Source organism: Aspergillus pseudonomiae, assembly GCF_009193645.1.
Source record: "Aspergillus pseudonomiae strain CBS 119388 unplaced genomic scaffold BDV37scaffold_87, whole genome shotgun sequence".
NCBI lineage: Eukaryota > Fungi > Ascomycota > Eurotiomycetes > Eurotiales > Aspergillaceae > Aspergillus > Aspergillus pseudonomiae.
In genome coordinates this window covers 148,534-159,764 of record NW_022476079.1, presented here as the reverse complement: position 1 = coordinate 159,764, position 11,231 = coordinate 148,534, and the positions used below count along the sequence as shown (strand labels likewise).

Genomic DNA, 11,231 nt, shown 5'->3' with positions numbered 1-11,231 from the left:
AAAAAAAAAAAAAAAAAAAAAAAAAAAAAAAAAAGCAAGAAGGCGGTCATCGCTTTCTTTTCACTGCATCCGCTTTTTCTCTTTCTTTCTTTTCTTCTCTTCCTCCAAAAAAAAAACCCTTTCTGCTGCCTCAACCAGCAATCCTTTTTTTCTTCTTATCCCTCTTCTACATCCTTCCCCTTTTCTTTCGAAAATTGTCGAAGAAAAAATATTCAAAAAAACCCGAAAAATTTAGAAAAAAGACATCGCCCCGGTTTCTATACTTTGAGGCGACTTATTTTCCCAACTTCTTCGGACTGTGCGGTGTGTGGAAGAATTTCCTTTTGCCGCCTTTTCTTCATCCCTCGTGATCGCGTCCTTCGCATCGCCATTCCTCTTCATCTCCTCCCTTTTACTACCGACCCTGTGTGGATTATTGACTTAGGTCGTACGTCTATCGCGCTGACCCCAGTCTTTCCCTCTGATTTCCTTGCCGTGCCCAGCTGGTCTTGCCGATAGTGTGACCTCACACACAACAAACCAAGAGCATCCCATCTCATTCATTCTCCCACACACTCTGTCTGTGGCTTTTGCTTTCTGTCACTCACACCTCTGGGTCCATGTTCAGTGTTTGGCTGAGCATTGTGACGGGAGACCAAATCACTGAACTGGAGGAGGGGCACACACGTTCACCTACCTTTCCCACTCATCATTTGTCCCACTTTCGATAAGGGTTATCTCATACTAATCTTATCCTTGCATCTGTAGCTCAAAGGAAATAAAACTTAAAGAAAATCATCAAAATGTCTGCCGACGCCTCTACCACCCCCGCTGCCGACAGCAATGTCACCAGCACCCCCGAGACCAGCACCACTCCTGCTGCTCCTGCTGCCGAGGTCACTGCTGTTGAGAACACCAATGCTCCCAACGCTTCCCAGCCCCACTCTGCCTCTCTCTATGTCGGTGAACTCGACCCCTCTGTGACTGAGGCTATGCTCTATGAGCTTTTCTCTTCTATCGGCCAGGTTGCCTCCATCCGTGTCTGCCGTGACGCTGTTACCAGACGCTCTCTGGGATATGCCTATGTCAACTACAACAACACCGCCGACGGTGAGCGCGCTCTTGAAGATCTGAACTACACTCTGATCAAGGGCAAGCCCTGCCGTATCATGTGGTCTCAGCGTGACCCTGCTCTGCGCAAGACTGGCCAGGGCAATGTGTTCATCAAGAACCTGGATAGCGCCATCGACAACAAGGCTCTTCACGATACCTTTGCTGCCTTCGGTAACATCCTCAGCTGCAAGGTCGCCCAAGATGAGTTCGGAAACTCCAAGGGATACGGATTCGTCCACTACGAGACTGCTGAGGCTGCTAACAACGCCATCAAACACGTTAACGGCATGTTGCTGAACGACAAGAAGGTCTTCGTTGGCCACCACATCTCCAAGAAGGACCGCCAGAGCAAGTTCGAGGAGATGAAGGCTAACTTCACCAACGTCTACATCAAGAACATTGACCCGGAAGTCACCGAGGAGGAGTTCCGTCAGCTCTTCGAGAAGTTCGGTGAGATCACCTCCGCCACCCTCAGCCGTGACCAGGAGGGCAAGAGCCGTGGTTTCGGTTTCGTCAACTTCTCTACCCACGAGAGCGCGCAGGCCGCCGTTGACGAGATGAATGAGAAGGAGATCCGTACCCAGAAGCTCTATGTCGGCCGTGCTCAGAAGAAGCACGAGCGTGAGGAAGAGCTGCGCAAGCAGTACGAGGCTGCCCGCTTGGAGAAGGCCTCCAAGTACCAGGGTGTGAACCTTTACGTGAAGAACCTCACCGACGACGTTGATGATGAGAAGTTGCGCGAGCTCTTCGGACCTTATGGCACCATCACCTCCGCCAAGGTCATGCGCGACACCAACATTGAGCGTACTCAGACCCCTGAGTCCGACAAGGAGAAGGAGAACAAGGAAACCAACAAGGAGAATGAGAAGGAATCCCCAGAAGCCGAGAAGGCCGAGAAGGCCGAGGAAAAGCCCGCCGAGTCCGGTGATGAGAAGAAGGAGGACAAGGAGTCCAAGAAGGGCGATAAGAAGGGTCTCGGAAAGAGCAAGGGCTTCGGCTTCGTCTGCTTCAGCAGCCCCGATGAAGCCTCCAAGGCTGTCACTGAGATGAACCAGAGAATGGTCAACGGCAAGCCTCTTTATGTTGCCCTTGCTCAGCGCAAGGACGTCCGCAGAAGCCAGCTGGAGGCCAGCATCCAGGCTCGCAACACCATCAGACAGCAGCAGGCTGCCGCTGCCGCTGGCATGCCCCAGCCCGTAAGTTTTCCTTGACTTGTAGTTACAACTTTGCACTCCATGCTAACGCCAGCTCTAGTACATGCAGCCCGCTGTTTTCTACGGACCTGGTCAGCAGGGCTTCATCCCCGGCCAGCGTGGTGGCATTGCCTTCCCTCCTCAGCCCGGTATGGTGATGGCCGGTATCCCCGGTGGACGCCCCGGTCAGTACCCTGGTCCTTTCCCTGGTCAACAGGGTGGACGTGGCATGGGCCCCAACCAGCAGCTTCCTCCTAACTTCCAGGGCATCCCCATGGGCGCCATGCAGGGCCCTGGTGGCATTCCTAACGGCATGGGCTACCCTCAGGGCATGGCTCAGGTGCAGTTCGGACGCGGTGCTGGTGGCCGTGGTCAGGTTCCAGGAATGCCCAACATGGGTCAGGGCATGCGTGGTCCTGGGTACGGACAAGGCCGCGGCGGTGTGCCCGCTCAGCAAGGCCAGATGCGTCCTGGTCAAGGTGGTCGTGGACAGAATGCCGCTCAGCCCCCTGCCGGACGCCCCGAGGAGCCCGTTTCCGGTGGTCTCACCGCCCAGGGTCTCTCTGCCGTCCCCCCTCCTCAGCAGAAGCAAATGCTGGGTGAGGCCCTCTACCCCAAGATCCAAGCTCAGCAGCCTGAGTTGGCAGGCAAGATCACTGGTATGCTTCTAGAGATGGAGAACACTGAGTTGCTTAGCCTGTAAGTGCCACATTGGACCCAAAACGTCTTACGCTTCGGAGCAAATTGCTGATATTGATTAATCTAGGCTTGAGGACGAGGAGGCCCTGCGCGCCAAGGTCGACGAGGCCCTGAGCGTTTATGATGAGTACATGAAGAACAAGGGAGGCGAGAGCGAGGCGACCGGAGAGGCCGGCAAGCCCAAGGAGGCTGCCAAGGAGACCTCTACCGAAGAGAACAAGTCGTAAATTTTGTGTCTCAATGCGTGATATCCACGGTGGATTCGGACGGAGTTTTTGAACTGGGTCTCCCGACACGGAAGTTTTGATTCACCTTATTCTATTTTTTCTTTTTTGATGACCTACCCTTATCCCCTTTCTCGAATTAACGATACTCTTCTCTTATTTCCTCTTACCATTTTTCATTATTTCCTATTCCCCGCTGGTCCTGATATCCCTCGGTTTCCAAAAGTTCTTTGTTTAGCGGTGTCACCTGCCCGTATCTAGTGAGCGACACAGTTTATCGGATCCCGATGCTTATGCCCACTCCCTTGTGTCGGTAGTTGTGTTATGGTGATCCTGTACAAACGCACACTGGAAGAGGGGGAAAGCAAAGGAAAGCAACATACATATTGGGATCGGAGAAAAGTTGTTCGGATGCCATGACTTTCCAAATTTTCATGTCACGAAGAGGGAGGAAGTTGTGATGTCTTTGCTCTTCCTGTTCCCTAACCTTACATACCTCGTCCTGCTATCTGCCACGAGTGTAATATAGACTTATGACTTCCTCACGGGATGCGCTTCTGTTTCGCTGTAGCCGTGTATATCTCCATTCTTCCTCCCTGTCGATGTAGTAGAGGCCACAGGAGACAGCGTAGCAAAATAGATCAGACCATTGATTCCTATCGTTAGTCATAAAACTCATCATATCAACCAGATAGCCTGTACAGTATTTATACACAATCGCCATGCCGTTCAAAAACTCGGATACTGCTGCCCAAACATGTCAAACAGATTATCAAAGTTTGCCCCCTGCAACAAATCCACCATATTCAGATCGAAATCCATCATACTATGCGAACCACCCTCCGGAAAGAAAAGCCGGTCCTCCGGACTTTGCACCGTAGTAGGAGACAACAACAACCTATTCCCACCTTGTACTAAACCTGGCGGATTATCCGACACTTGTATCTCATTAGAGTACGATATATTCGAGACACCCAAACCAGGGTCATTAGTATTATCGTCCTTGTCGCTAGGATGCTCCGTTCCATTATGGGTCGTCGCGAAGCTTGCAGACCCTAGTCGAGAATTCCTCGTAACAGGATGGGAGTGCAGGCGGCGTTTCTTGCGGGTTTCGGGGTCGTTATCGTCCTCGGGTCTGGTTCTTGACAGAAGGGGGTCGGAGGGTCTGTGAAGGCTTGGGACTGTGCTCGAGTGTTGGATGTTTCGGGATAGGAGGGTTAATGCTCGGTGGCAATTTTTGGCGGTTTCCCATTGCGGAGACATGAGTTGGAGGAAGTCGAGGCATTTGGAGATCTCTCTGTTTGGATTGGCTTAGTTTTGGGTTGAGATGGGGGTTGGAGAGGGGGGCACGTACTGTAATCCTTTCGATAAGACGTATTGTCGAAGTTGACAGGCGAAGGCGAGTACAAGACCGGACATCCACGCTGCGGATAGGAATCCGGGCCAGAATAGGGCCTGTTTTGCATCTACTTGGGCTTTGAGTGCGGTGAGGATTTCCCGTGCGGCCCCGATGCAGGTCTGTAGGCCGGAGCAGAATTCGGGCGTGGAGGGGCTTAGGGACAGAGATGGTCGGTTGATGAGGAGAATGAGGTGTTGGTAGAGGACGGTGAAGAAGGGCCCGAAGTTGAATGGTCTATCGGCTATGGCGTCTTGATCGGTTGGGGGTCTTAGGGTTTGGAGATCAACTGAGAGACTGTTCCACCATTTGTGGACGTCGGTGATCAGGAAAAGGACCGAGCTGCGGCGGATGGAGCGGACGAGGATGGATTTGTGGAAGAGTTCCAGTGCTCTCCCTGTGAGTTTGCCGGATTCAACATAGCTTGCGAAGGCGATTTCTCTTTTGTTCTGGAGTGGCTCGGAGTCACTCGGCGTATTGCGATGGGATTCGTGACCAAAAGATTGCTCAGCCGGTAGTTGTATTGCATCAGCACTGCTCGCTGGTGCAGAAGATGCTCTATCGTCGAGGTTGAAAGTAGACAAGCCCATCCTAAGGCCGTGTGCTCTATGTGATCCGGGGACATGGATTTCGTCGGCCCCTGGGGCGCAGACGTCGATATCGGAATCTTGTATGCCAAGAGGAAGACCAAGAGCCTGGCTTAGATACCGGTCTATAGCGTACGCACACCAGAATATCCTCTTGCGTAACTGCCGATCATGCGATGAAAGTTCCCTGTATCGGAATGGACAGCGGTGGAGACCGGCATGCATCATTGATCGTAGCATACAGCCGCCCACTGTTGATGCCATTCGAAGTGACATTTTGGTTACCAAATATAGTTGGGATGCTAGCAGTGCCTGCAGAGACGAGAGATCATTTCTAAAAGTCAGAGAACTGAGTAATGACTGCATATTGCTCGGTGATTCAATTCGAGACTCTGACGGAAGACGCAAGTCAGGCCTCAAATGGCTCGCTAAATTGAACACGCACTGGAATATCACTGTCCAGCATGTATTTCGGTGGTCTGGCGATGGTGGAATAGAATGGCTTTTGCGTTGATCGGAATAGAGCAGTTCCATTGCTTGCAGGAAGGTTGGTCCATGCAGAAAGGGAAACAACGGGTGCCAAACTTTGAAATATACCATCATGAGTTCTCTTGCGGTGTCTAGCGGCGGTGCTTGACCCAGTATCGCCGCCATTGCAGGGTCATATTCCCATTGACAAAAAGGTTGTTCGCCCCCGGGCATCGGGGATGCTTTGACGGAGGATGGGGCAGAGCGCCTGTCATGGTGCGAGCCATCAATGCCAACGAGGGTGTCCTCTGGCAGTGGGAATTCTTGCCCGGAGGATGCATCTAACGTATCCAAGTTTCTTGAAAAAGCCTGTCGGACCGTATTAATAAAGTAAACACCGCTGGAACTGCCAACAAATTGACTCTCTTCGTTGGATTGTGCCGTCAAGGAACCGATTTCTGACGGGCCAGACGTGAGATCCGTGGACTCCATTCTGGCCAAAACATGGTGCTTTGCCAGATGTTGGATAGTGAGCACCAGGGCTACAACGATATCCTGAGAGAAGAAGTGTCTATTGGGATCTTTGCATTGGTAAACCCCGTTCAGGGTGAGAGTCAGACTCCATGACTCGAAACCCGGTCTAGTTCGTCTTTTTATGAACAACATCCCGCTGAGTCAGCCGGCCCAATGTAGGATGCACAACTATCCATACAATCATGATATACGAAAGACGGCGTCTATTCTATTCTTTTTGGCTCGTTATTCTTAATGGTCCCTAGCATTTAATTTGTTACACTGTTTAAGGTAACGAGAAATTTCAAAGACTGAATATTATGGAAGAAGACATTGCTATGAGGTGTTGCCCCAAATAGAACGACAGGCAACAGGCACATCATACCAAGCGCTCAATCTCTTTATTCACAGCATCCACCACTCCTTGTGTATTCGACGTGCCTCCGAGATCCGGCGTGAGGATACCAGCAGCGCATACCCTTTCCACGCAATCCATGAGCTTCTTCGCCGCCTCCTTTTCACCCAACCAGGACAGCATCTCCGCAGCGGACCAGAAAGTAGCCACGGGGTTGGCCACCCCCTTGCCAGTGATATCGAATGCACTCCCGTGTACTGGCTCAAAGATAGAGGGATTCTTGCGGGTTGGATCCAGGTTGCTGGAAGGAGCCACACCGATAGATCCAGCCAACGCCGCCGCCAAGTCGGACAGAATATCCATGTGCAGATTCGTTCCCACGATAGTGTCGATCGATTGGGGCTTCGCCACCATGCGGACCGTCATTGCATCCACCAGCATTTTGTCCCACGTAACGTCGGGGAAATCCTTAGCGACTTCCGCCGCGACCTGGTCCCAGAGCACCATCCCATTCCGCATGGAGTTACTCTTCGTAACCACGGTCAGTAGCTTGCGGGGTCTGGATTGCGCGACTTCAAAGGCAAAGCGCATAATCCTCTCGATTCCGACACGGGTAAACATGGCCACCTCCGTCGCAGCTTCCCACGGTTGGCCGACGTGACTGCGTCCGCCCTGACCGGAGTACTCTCCTTCGGAGTTTTCGCGCACAAGCATCCAGTCAATGCCCTCTGTCGCAGTGTTGAGAGGGCATTTGGTGCCCGGGAATGTGCGCACGGGACGGACATTAGCATATAGCTGCAGCGGCCCACGAAGGGCTAGTAAGAGACCCCAAAGGGAGATGTGGTCCGGAACATCTGTGTCACGTATAAGCATGCGGATGCGAGTGCAACGGCTCCGCCGGGGTTTATCTAGTACTGACCTGGGGCACCGACGGCACCAAACAGCCCGGCGTCGAACTTGCGCAGCGTGTCTAAACAATCTTCGGACACATATCGGCCGTGTTCCTTGTAGTATGCAGTTCCCCATGGAATGTGGGTGAAATCGATATCGAACGTTCCAAGGGTCTTGGCGAGCTTTTCCACCACCTGGATGGCGGCGTCGACGACTTCAATGCCTATCCCGTCGCCCGGAATGGACGCGATGCGGTAGGTATGTTTCTGAGAGGCCATTTTGGGTACAATATGCGTGATTCTAGAGATCTAGTGGAACTTGTCAGATCAAGGACCCTGCATCTACTATAAATAATGTTGTATCCTTGATCTTGATGATGTGGATGAAGCCAAGCATACTTCGTCGGTCGTGTTCTGGCTGAAGGTTCACCCGTTGCGGAGCAGAAGATGCCCCACGTATACTCATTCAACAACGCGATTAGGTACCAAGATAGGGACCCATTACAATACTCCTCTAGAAAGATAGTAGATGCAGAGCGGAATGACAAGGGCTTTGTTGCCGCAGTTTGTTCCACGTTTCATGGCCGCCTTCATATACGCACAGATCTGGCTACACGTAGTATGCGCTTGTTAGCATTGCAATCAAAGGCGTGGATGTTTCATTCAATCTTAAATCTATGTTTGTGTTGCCGAAGAAGTGTAACTGGAAATTTGATATGTACGACCTGGGTGTGGATCCAAGAGCTTTCTGTACACCTTGAGACATGGACATACCGTGTTGACTGAATTTGAATGTATAACTCCATGCTGAGTGTGGCTATATGGGAAAGCTACTTACAATGATACAGTTGGATGTCACACATACTCTCGTACTGCACCTCAAAGGGTCCAGCTTGTCGAATTACACAGCTTCCTCGGGCTCATACAACTCAAGATGAGGCAGCAACGGTACACCCAGGTTAGGAGCCTAAATGAGTAGTTTGAGCAACACTACAGCATAAAAGTCTCCGGAGCTTGATTCAGGAGCAATGTCTCACATCGACAATGCCGAAATGATTTGTGTGAGCATGCGTGTGACGCTGGTTCATGTCACAGTTTCATACCCACGCAGTATAAAAGCCCAGCACATGCCCGCTTAGCAGCCCATTGACAAGCTAGTCACTACAGCATTATCCATAAAGCCCTAACTCACTTACGAATTCATCTTTCATCATGAGAGCAACTCTTCCCTTGCTTGCACTATTCACTGCTCTCCCGGCTGTCCTGGCAGCTGGAAGATGCAGAGAGGGTCTGAACTATTGCGGATCCACCTTGATCTCGCTGGGTTTGGTTGCCAATCTCTTGATGTTGTGTCTGCAAAGCTAACTGTGCTCTTCTAGGATGGACACAGAGCGAACTGCTGGCGATTGCAGACGGAGACACCAACGTCGAGAAGGCTCTCTTTTACTGCGAGATGGACGGCATCGTCGAGTACTCTGGACCTTGTACAGTGTGCCAACGGGCCCCGGATGGACATTCTGATGCCTGTGTATGAAGCTCTTTGTGATAATATATGAATAACTGGAGCTGATAAGTGGATTAGGATGAGAGTCAGGGCCCTTAATGTAAGGCGCCGACGGGTCTAGCTTGGAAGCAAGTCCTTGTTGACTTCAATACGCTGGACCGAGACTGCATATTGCGTGTCTTCCAGTAGCGAGGACCAAATACTTTTCAATGACACGCTGTAACTACGACATTGCACTCAAGTGATGTATAGTTCTTGAACCTGAATTATACAGGGAATTATTGGAGTATGATAACGACTCTTTTGTAGAACACGTTCCTAGTCCAGTGCATAGAGTCAAACTGATAACCCCCGCATTTCGAGCGCCAGGGACCGGGGTTCGACCCGATAGATAACAGAAAGATGGACTGGAACCCAATTGATAGAAAGGCGTAAATCGGATTTCCACCCGATATATATGGATCTAGCAAGTCGGATGCGGAACCGACAGTTCGGGCCTCGACGCCGAGGGAAGCCACTTAAAAGCCGTTGAACGCGCTGGAATCGCAGCGACATATCATATACCCCAGAGTCTTGACGATTGCGTTATACTTCCGAAGATGTTGCTTAAAATAAGAAAGCACCTAAGCACGGCGGCGCAGACCGCCCCAATAGAAACGGACGTTTCTGCGTCATTTTTCGACGCCGCATCATATATCCCCCCGGATGCGATCTTCGCTCTGACGGCAGAGTACAATGCGGATACCTTTCCCCAGAAGGTCAACCTGGGCCAGGGGACTTATCGCGATGAGAATGGACAGCCATGGGTCCTTCCTTCTGTGCAAAAGGCTCGCGAGACTCTTCTTTCCCAAGGGCTATACCACGAATACCTACCAATTCTTGGCCTCCAAACGTTCCGCAACGAAGCCACAAAACTGGCCTTAGGATCGGAAATATATGACAAGAAACAGTCCCAGGTATATTCTAATAATCTCTTGCAGATTTTGGTTTCCACTATAATAGCAAATGCTGATGAATAACCAGCTTGCCATCTGCCAAAGTCTCTCGGGAACTGGTGCTCTGCACCTGGCAGGATTGCTTCTCCGAAGCGTTCGCAAACCGCTGCCGAAAGTGTACATTCCTTCGCCAACCTGGTCAAACCACGGCCAAGTCTTCTCGTCACTGGGATTTCGGTGTGAAACATTCCAGTACTATGATGCGGAGAAGAGAGATATTGATATAGAGGCGTATTACTCGGCGCTGAGAGCCGCGGAGCCAAACTCCGTTGTTATTATTCACGCCTGTGCTCACAACCCTACCGGTTGCGATCCCAGCAAAGAGCAATGGAAACAGATTGGTTCGATAATGAAAGAACGGAAATTGTTCCCACTATTTGATGCCGCATATCTAGGCTTCAACTCGGGAAATGTGGATGACGACGCGTTTGCTATGCGCTATTTTATCGACGAACTAGAAATGGAAGCTGGTGGTTGTCTTTCCTTTGCGAAGAACATGGGACTCTACGGTACGAGAGAATGACACCTCCCCAGGGTTGATCGAATTATGACCCCGTGCTTCGCTAACACCATAACTATAGGTGAGCGTGTGGGCTGCCTTTTCTTCGCAGCCGGCACAGAAAAGGCTGCGACAAATACTCAGTCAGTTCTTGAGATGCTACAACGCTCCGAAGTATCAAATCCGCCAGCCTATGGAGCGAAGATAGCAAGTACTATTTTGAGCGACGATGCCTTAAAGGAGATGTGGTTTGCAGACTTGATCACTATGAGTGGACGTATTCGCTCCATGAGACGAGCGTTGTATGATGGACTGATTAAATCTGGTAAGTTTCTCTCCCCGGAAGAATGAGTATCCTCCTACTGATACAGTTATAGGGGCCCCTGGCACATGGGAGCATCTGATACGCCAATCTGGAATGTTTGGATTCTTAGGACTTTCACCTGCAGTCGTCCAGAAGCTCAAGGGTGAGTCTACTTCTGAAAGCAGTCTTCCTATGACCATTCTAATCGCTTCGTCGCAGACAAGTATCACATCTATATGGCGAGCAACTCTCGGGTTTCCATCGCTGGACTTAATCCGTCGAATGTTGAATATGTGGCACACTCGATTGCTGAATGTCTTAATGAATCCTAGTCCTCTGTTAGCTCTGTATAATCTGCTACTGGCCATGATAGATGAAATATAAAGGTCCCCGTACCTAGTTAACGATGAAGGTTATAGTAAAGTAGATCAAACGTCCCAGTCCTTATCAACGTCTAGTCACATGAACCGAAGCCCTACCCCTCTCTCTTTTGCGGGGATTGAGTACGCGTC

At 50.8% G+C, this 11,231-nt stretch overlaps 4 protein-coding genes across 4 annotated transcripts; 3 read left to right on the top strand and 1 right to left on the bottom strand.

Moving 5' to 3' along the window:
* Positions 1 to 640: 640 nt before the first annotated feature.
* Positions 641 to 3,588, top strand: pab1 (polyadenylate-binding protein). The gene is made up of 3 exons (XM_032080129.1): positions 641 to 2,288; positions 2,347 to 2,984; positions 3,052 to 3,588. The coding sequence occupies exons 1-3, from the start codon at positions 783 to 785 to the stop codon at positions 3,209 to 3,211; spliced, it is 2,304 nt and encodes a 767-aa protein (XP_031937273.1). The 5' UTR covers positions 641 to 782; the 3' UTR covers positions 3,212 to 3,588.
* A 349-nt stretch (positions 3,589 to 3,937) lies between these two features.
* On the bottom strand, positions 3,938 to 7,696 carry BDV37DRAFT_274890 (transcription factor; the record flags this gene model as incomplete). Its single annotated transcript, XM_032085311.1, has 4 exons — positions 3,938 to 4,505; positions 4,563 to 6,169; positions 6,582 to 7,381; positions 7,447 to 7,696. 4 exons carry the CDS (start codon positions 7,694 to 7,696, stop codon positions 3,938 to 3,940), a joined length of 3,225 nt encoding a protein of 1,074 aa, XP_031937272.1.
* A 933-nt stretch (positions 7,697 to 8,629) lies between these two features.
* On the top strand, positions 8,630 to 9,020 carry BDV37DRAFT_287147 (uncharacterized protein; the record flags this gene model as incomplete). The annotated part of the gene is made up of 3 exons (XM_032088058.1): positions 8,630 to 8,741; positions 8,797 to 8,945; positions 9,000 to 9,020. 3 exons carry the CDS (start codon positions 8,630 to 8,632, stop codon positions 9,018 to 9,020), a joined length of 282 nt encoding a protein of 93 aa, XP_031937271.1.
* A 500-nt stretch (positions 9,021 to 9,520) lies between these two features.
* On the top strand, positions 9,521 to 11,051 carry BDV37DRAFT_287146 (putative aspartate aminotransferase; the record flags this gene model as incomplete). Its single annotated transcript, XM_032088057.1, has 5 exons — positions 9,521 to 9,877; positions 9,945 to 10,425; positions 10,498 to 10,740; positions 10,793 to 10,882; positions 10,939 to 11,051. 5 exons carry the CDS (start codon positions 9,521 to 9,523, stop codon positions 11,049 to 11,051), a joined length of 1,284 nt encoding a protein of 427 aa, XP_031937270.1.
* Positions 11,052 to 11,231: the final 180 nt, after the last annotated feature.

Bases quoted from the DNA above. Each gene is read 5' to 3' on its own strand.
- pab1 (XM_032080129.1), top strand. From the start codon at position 783: ATGTCTGCCGACGCCTCTACCACCCCCGCTGCCGACAGCAATGTCACC. The intron at 2,289-2,346 runs GTAAGTTTTCCT...CGCCAGCTCTAG, and splicing joins CCGCTGGCATGCCCCAGCCC to TACATGCAGCCCGCTGTTTT. The intron at 2,985-3,051 runs GTAAGTGCCACA...TGATTAATCTAG, and splicing joins AACACTGAGTTGCTTAGCCT to GCTTGAGGACGAGGAGGCCC.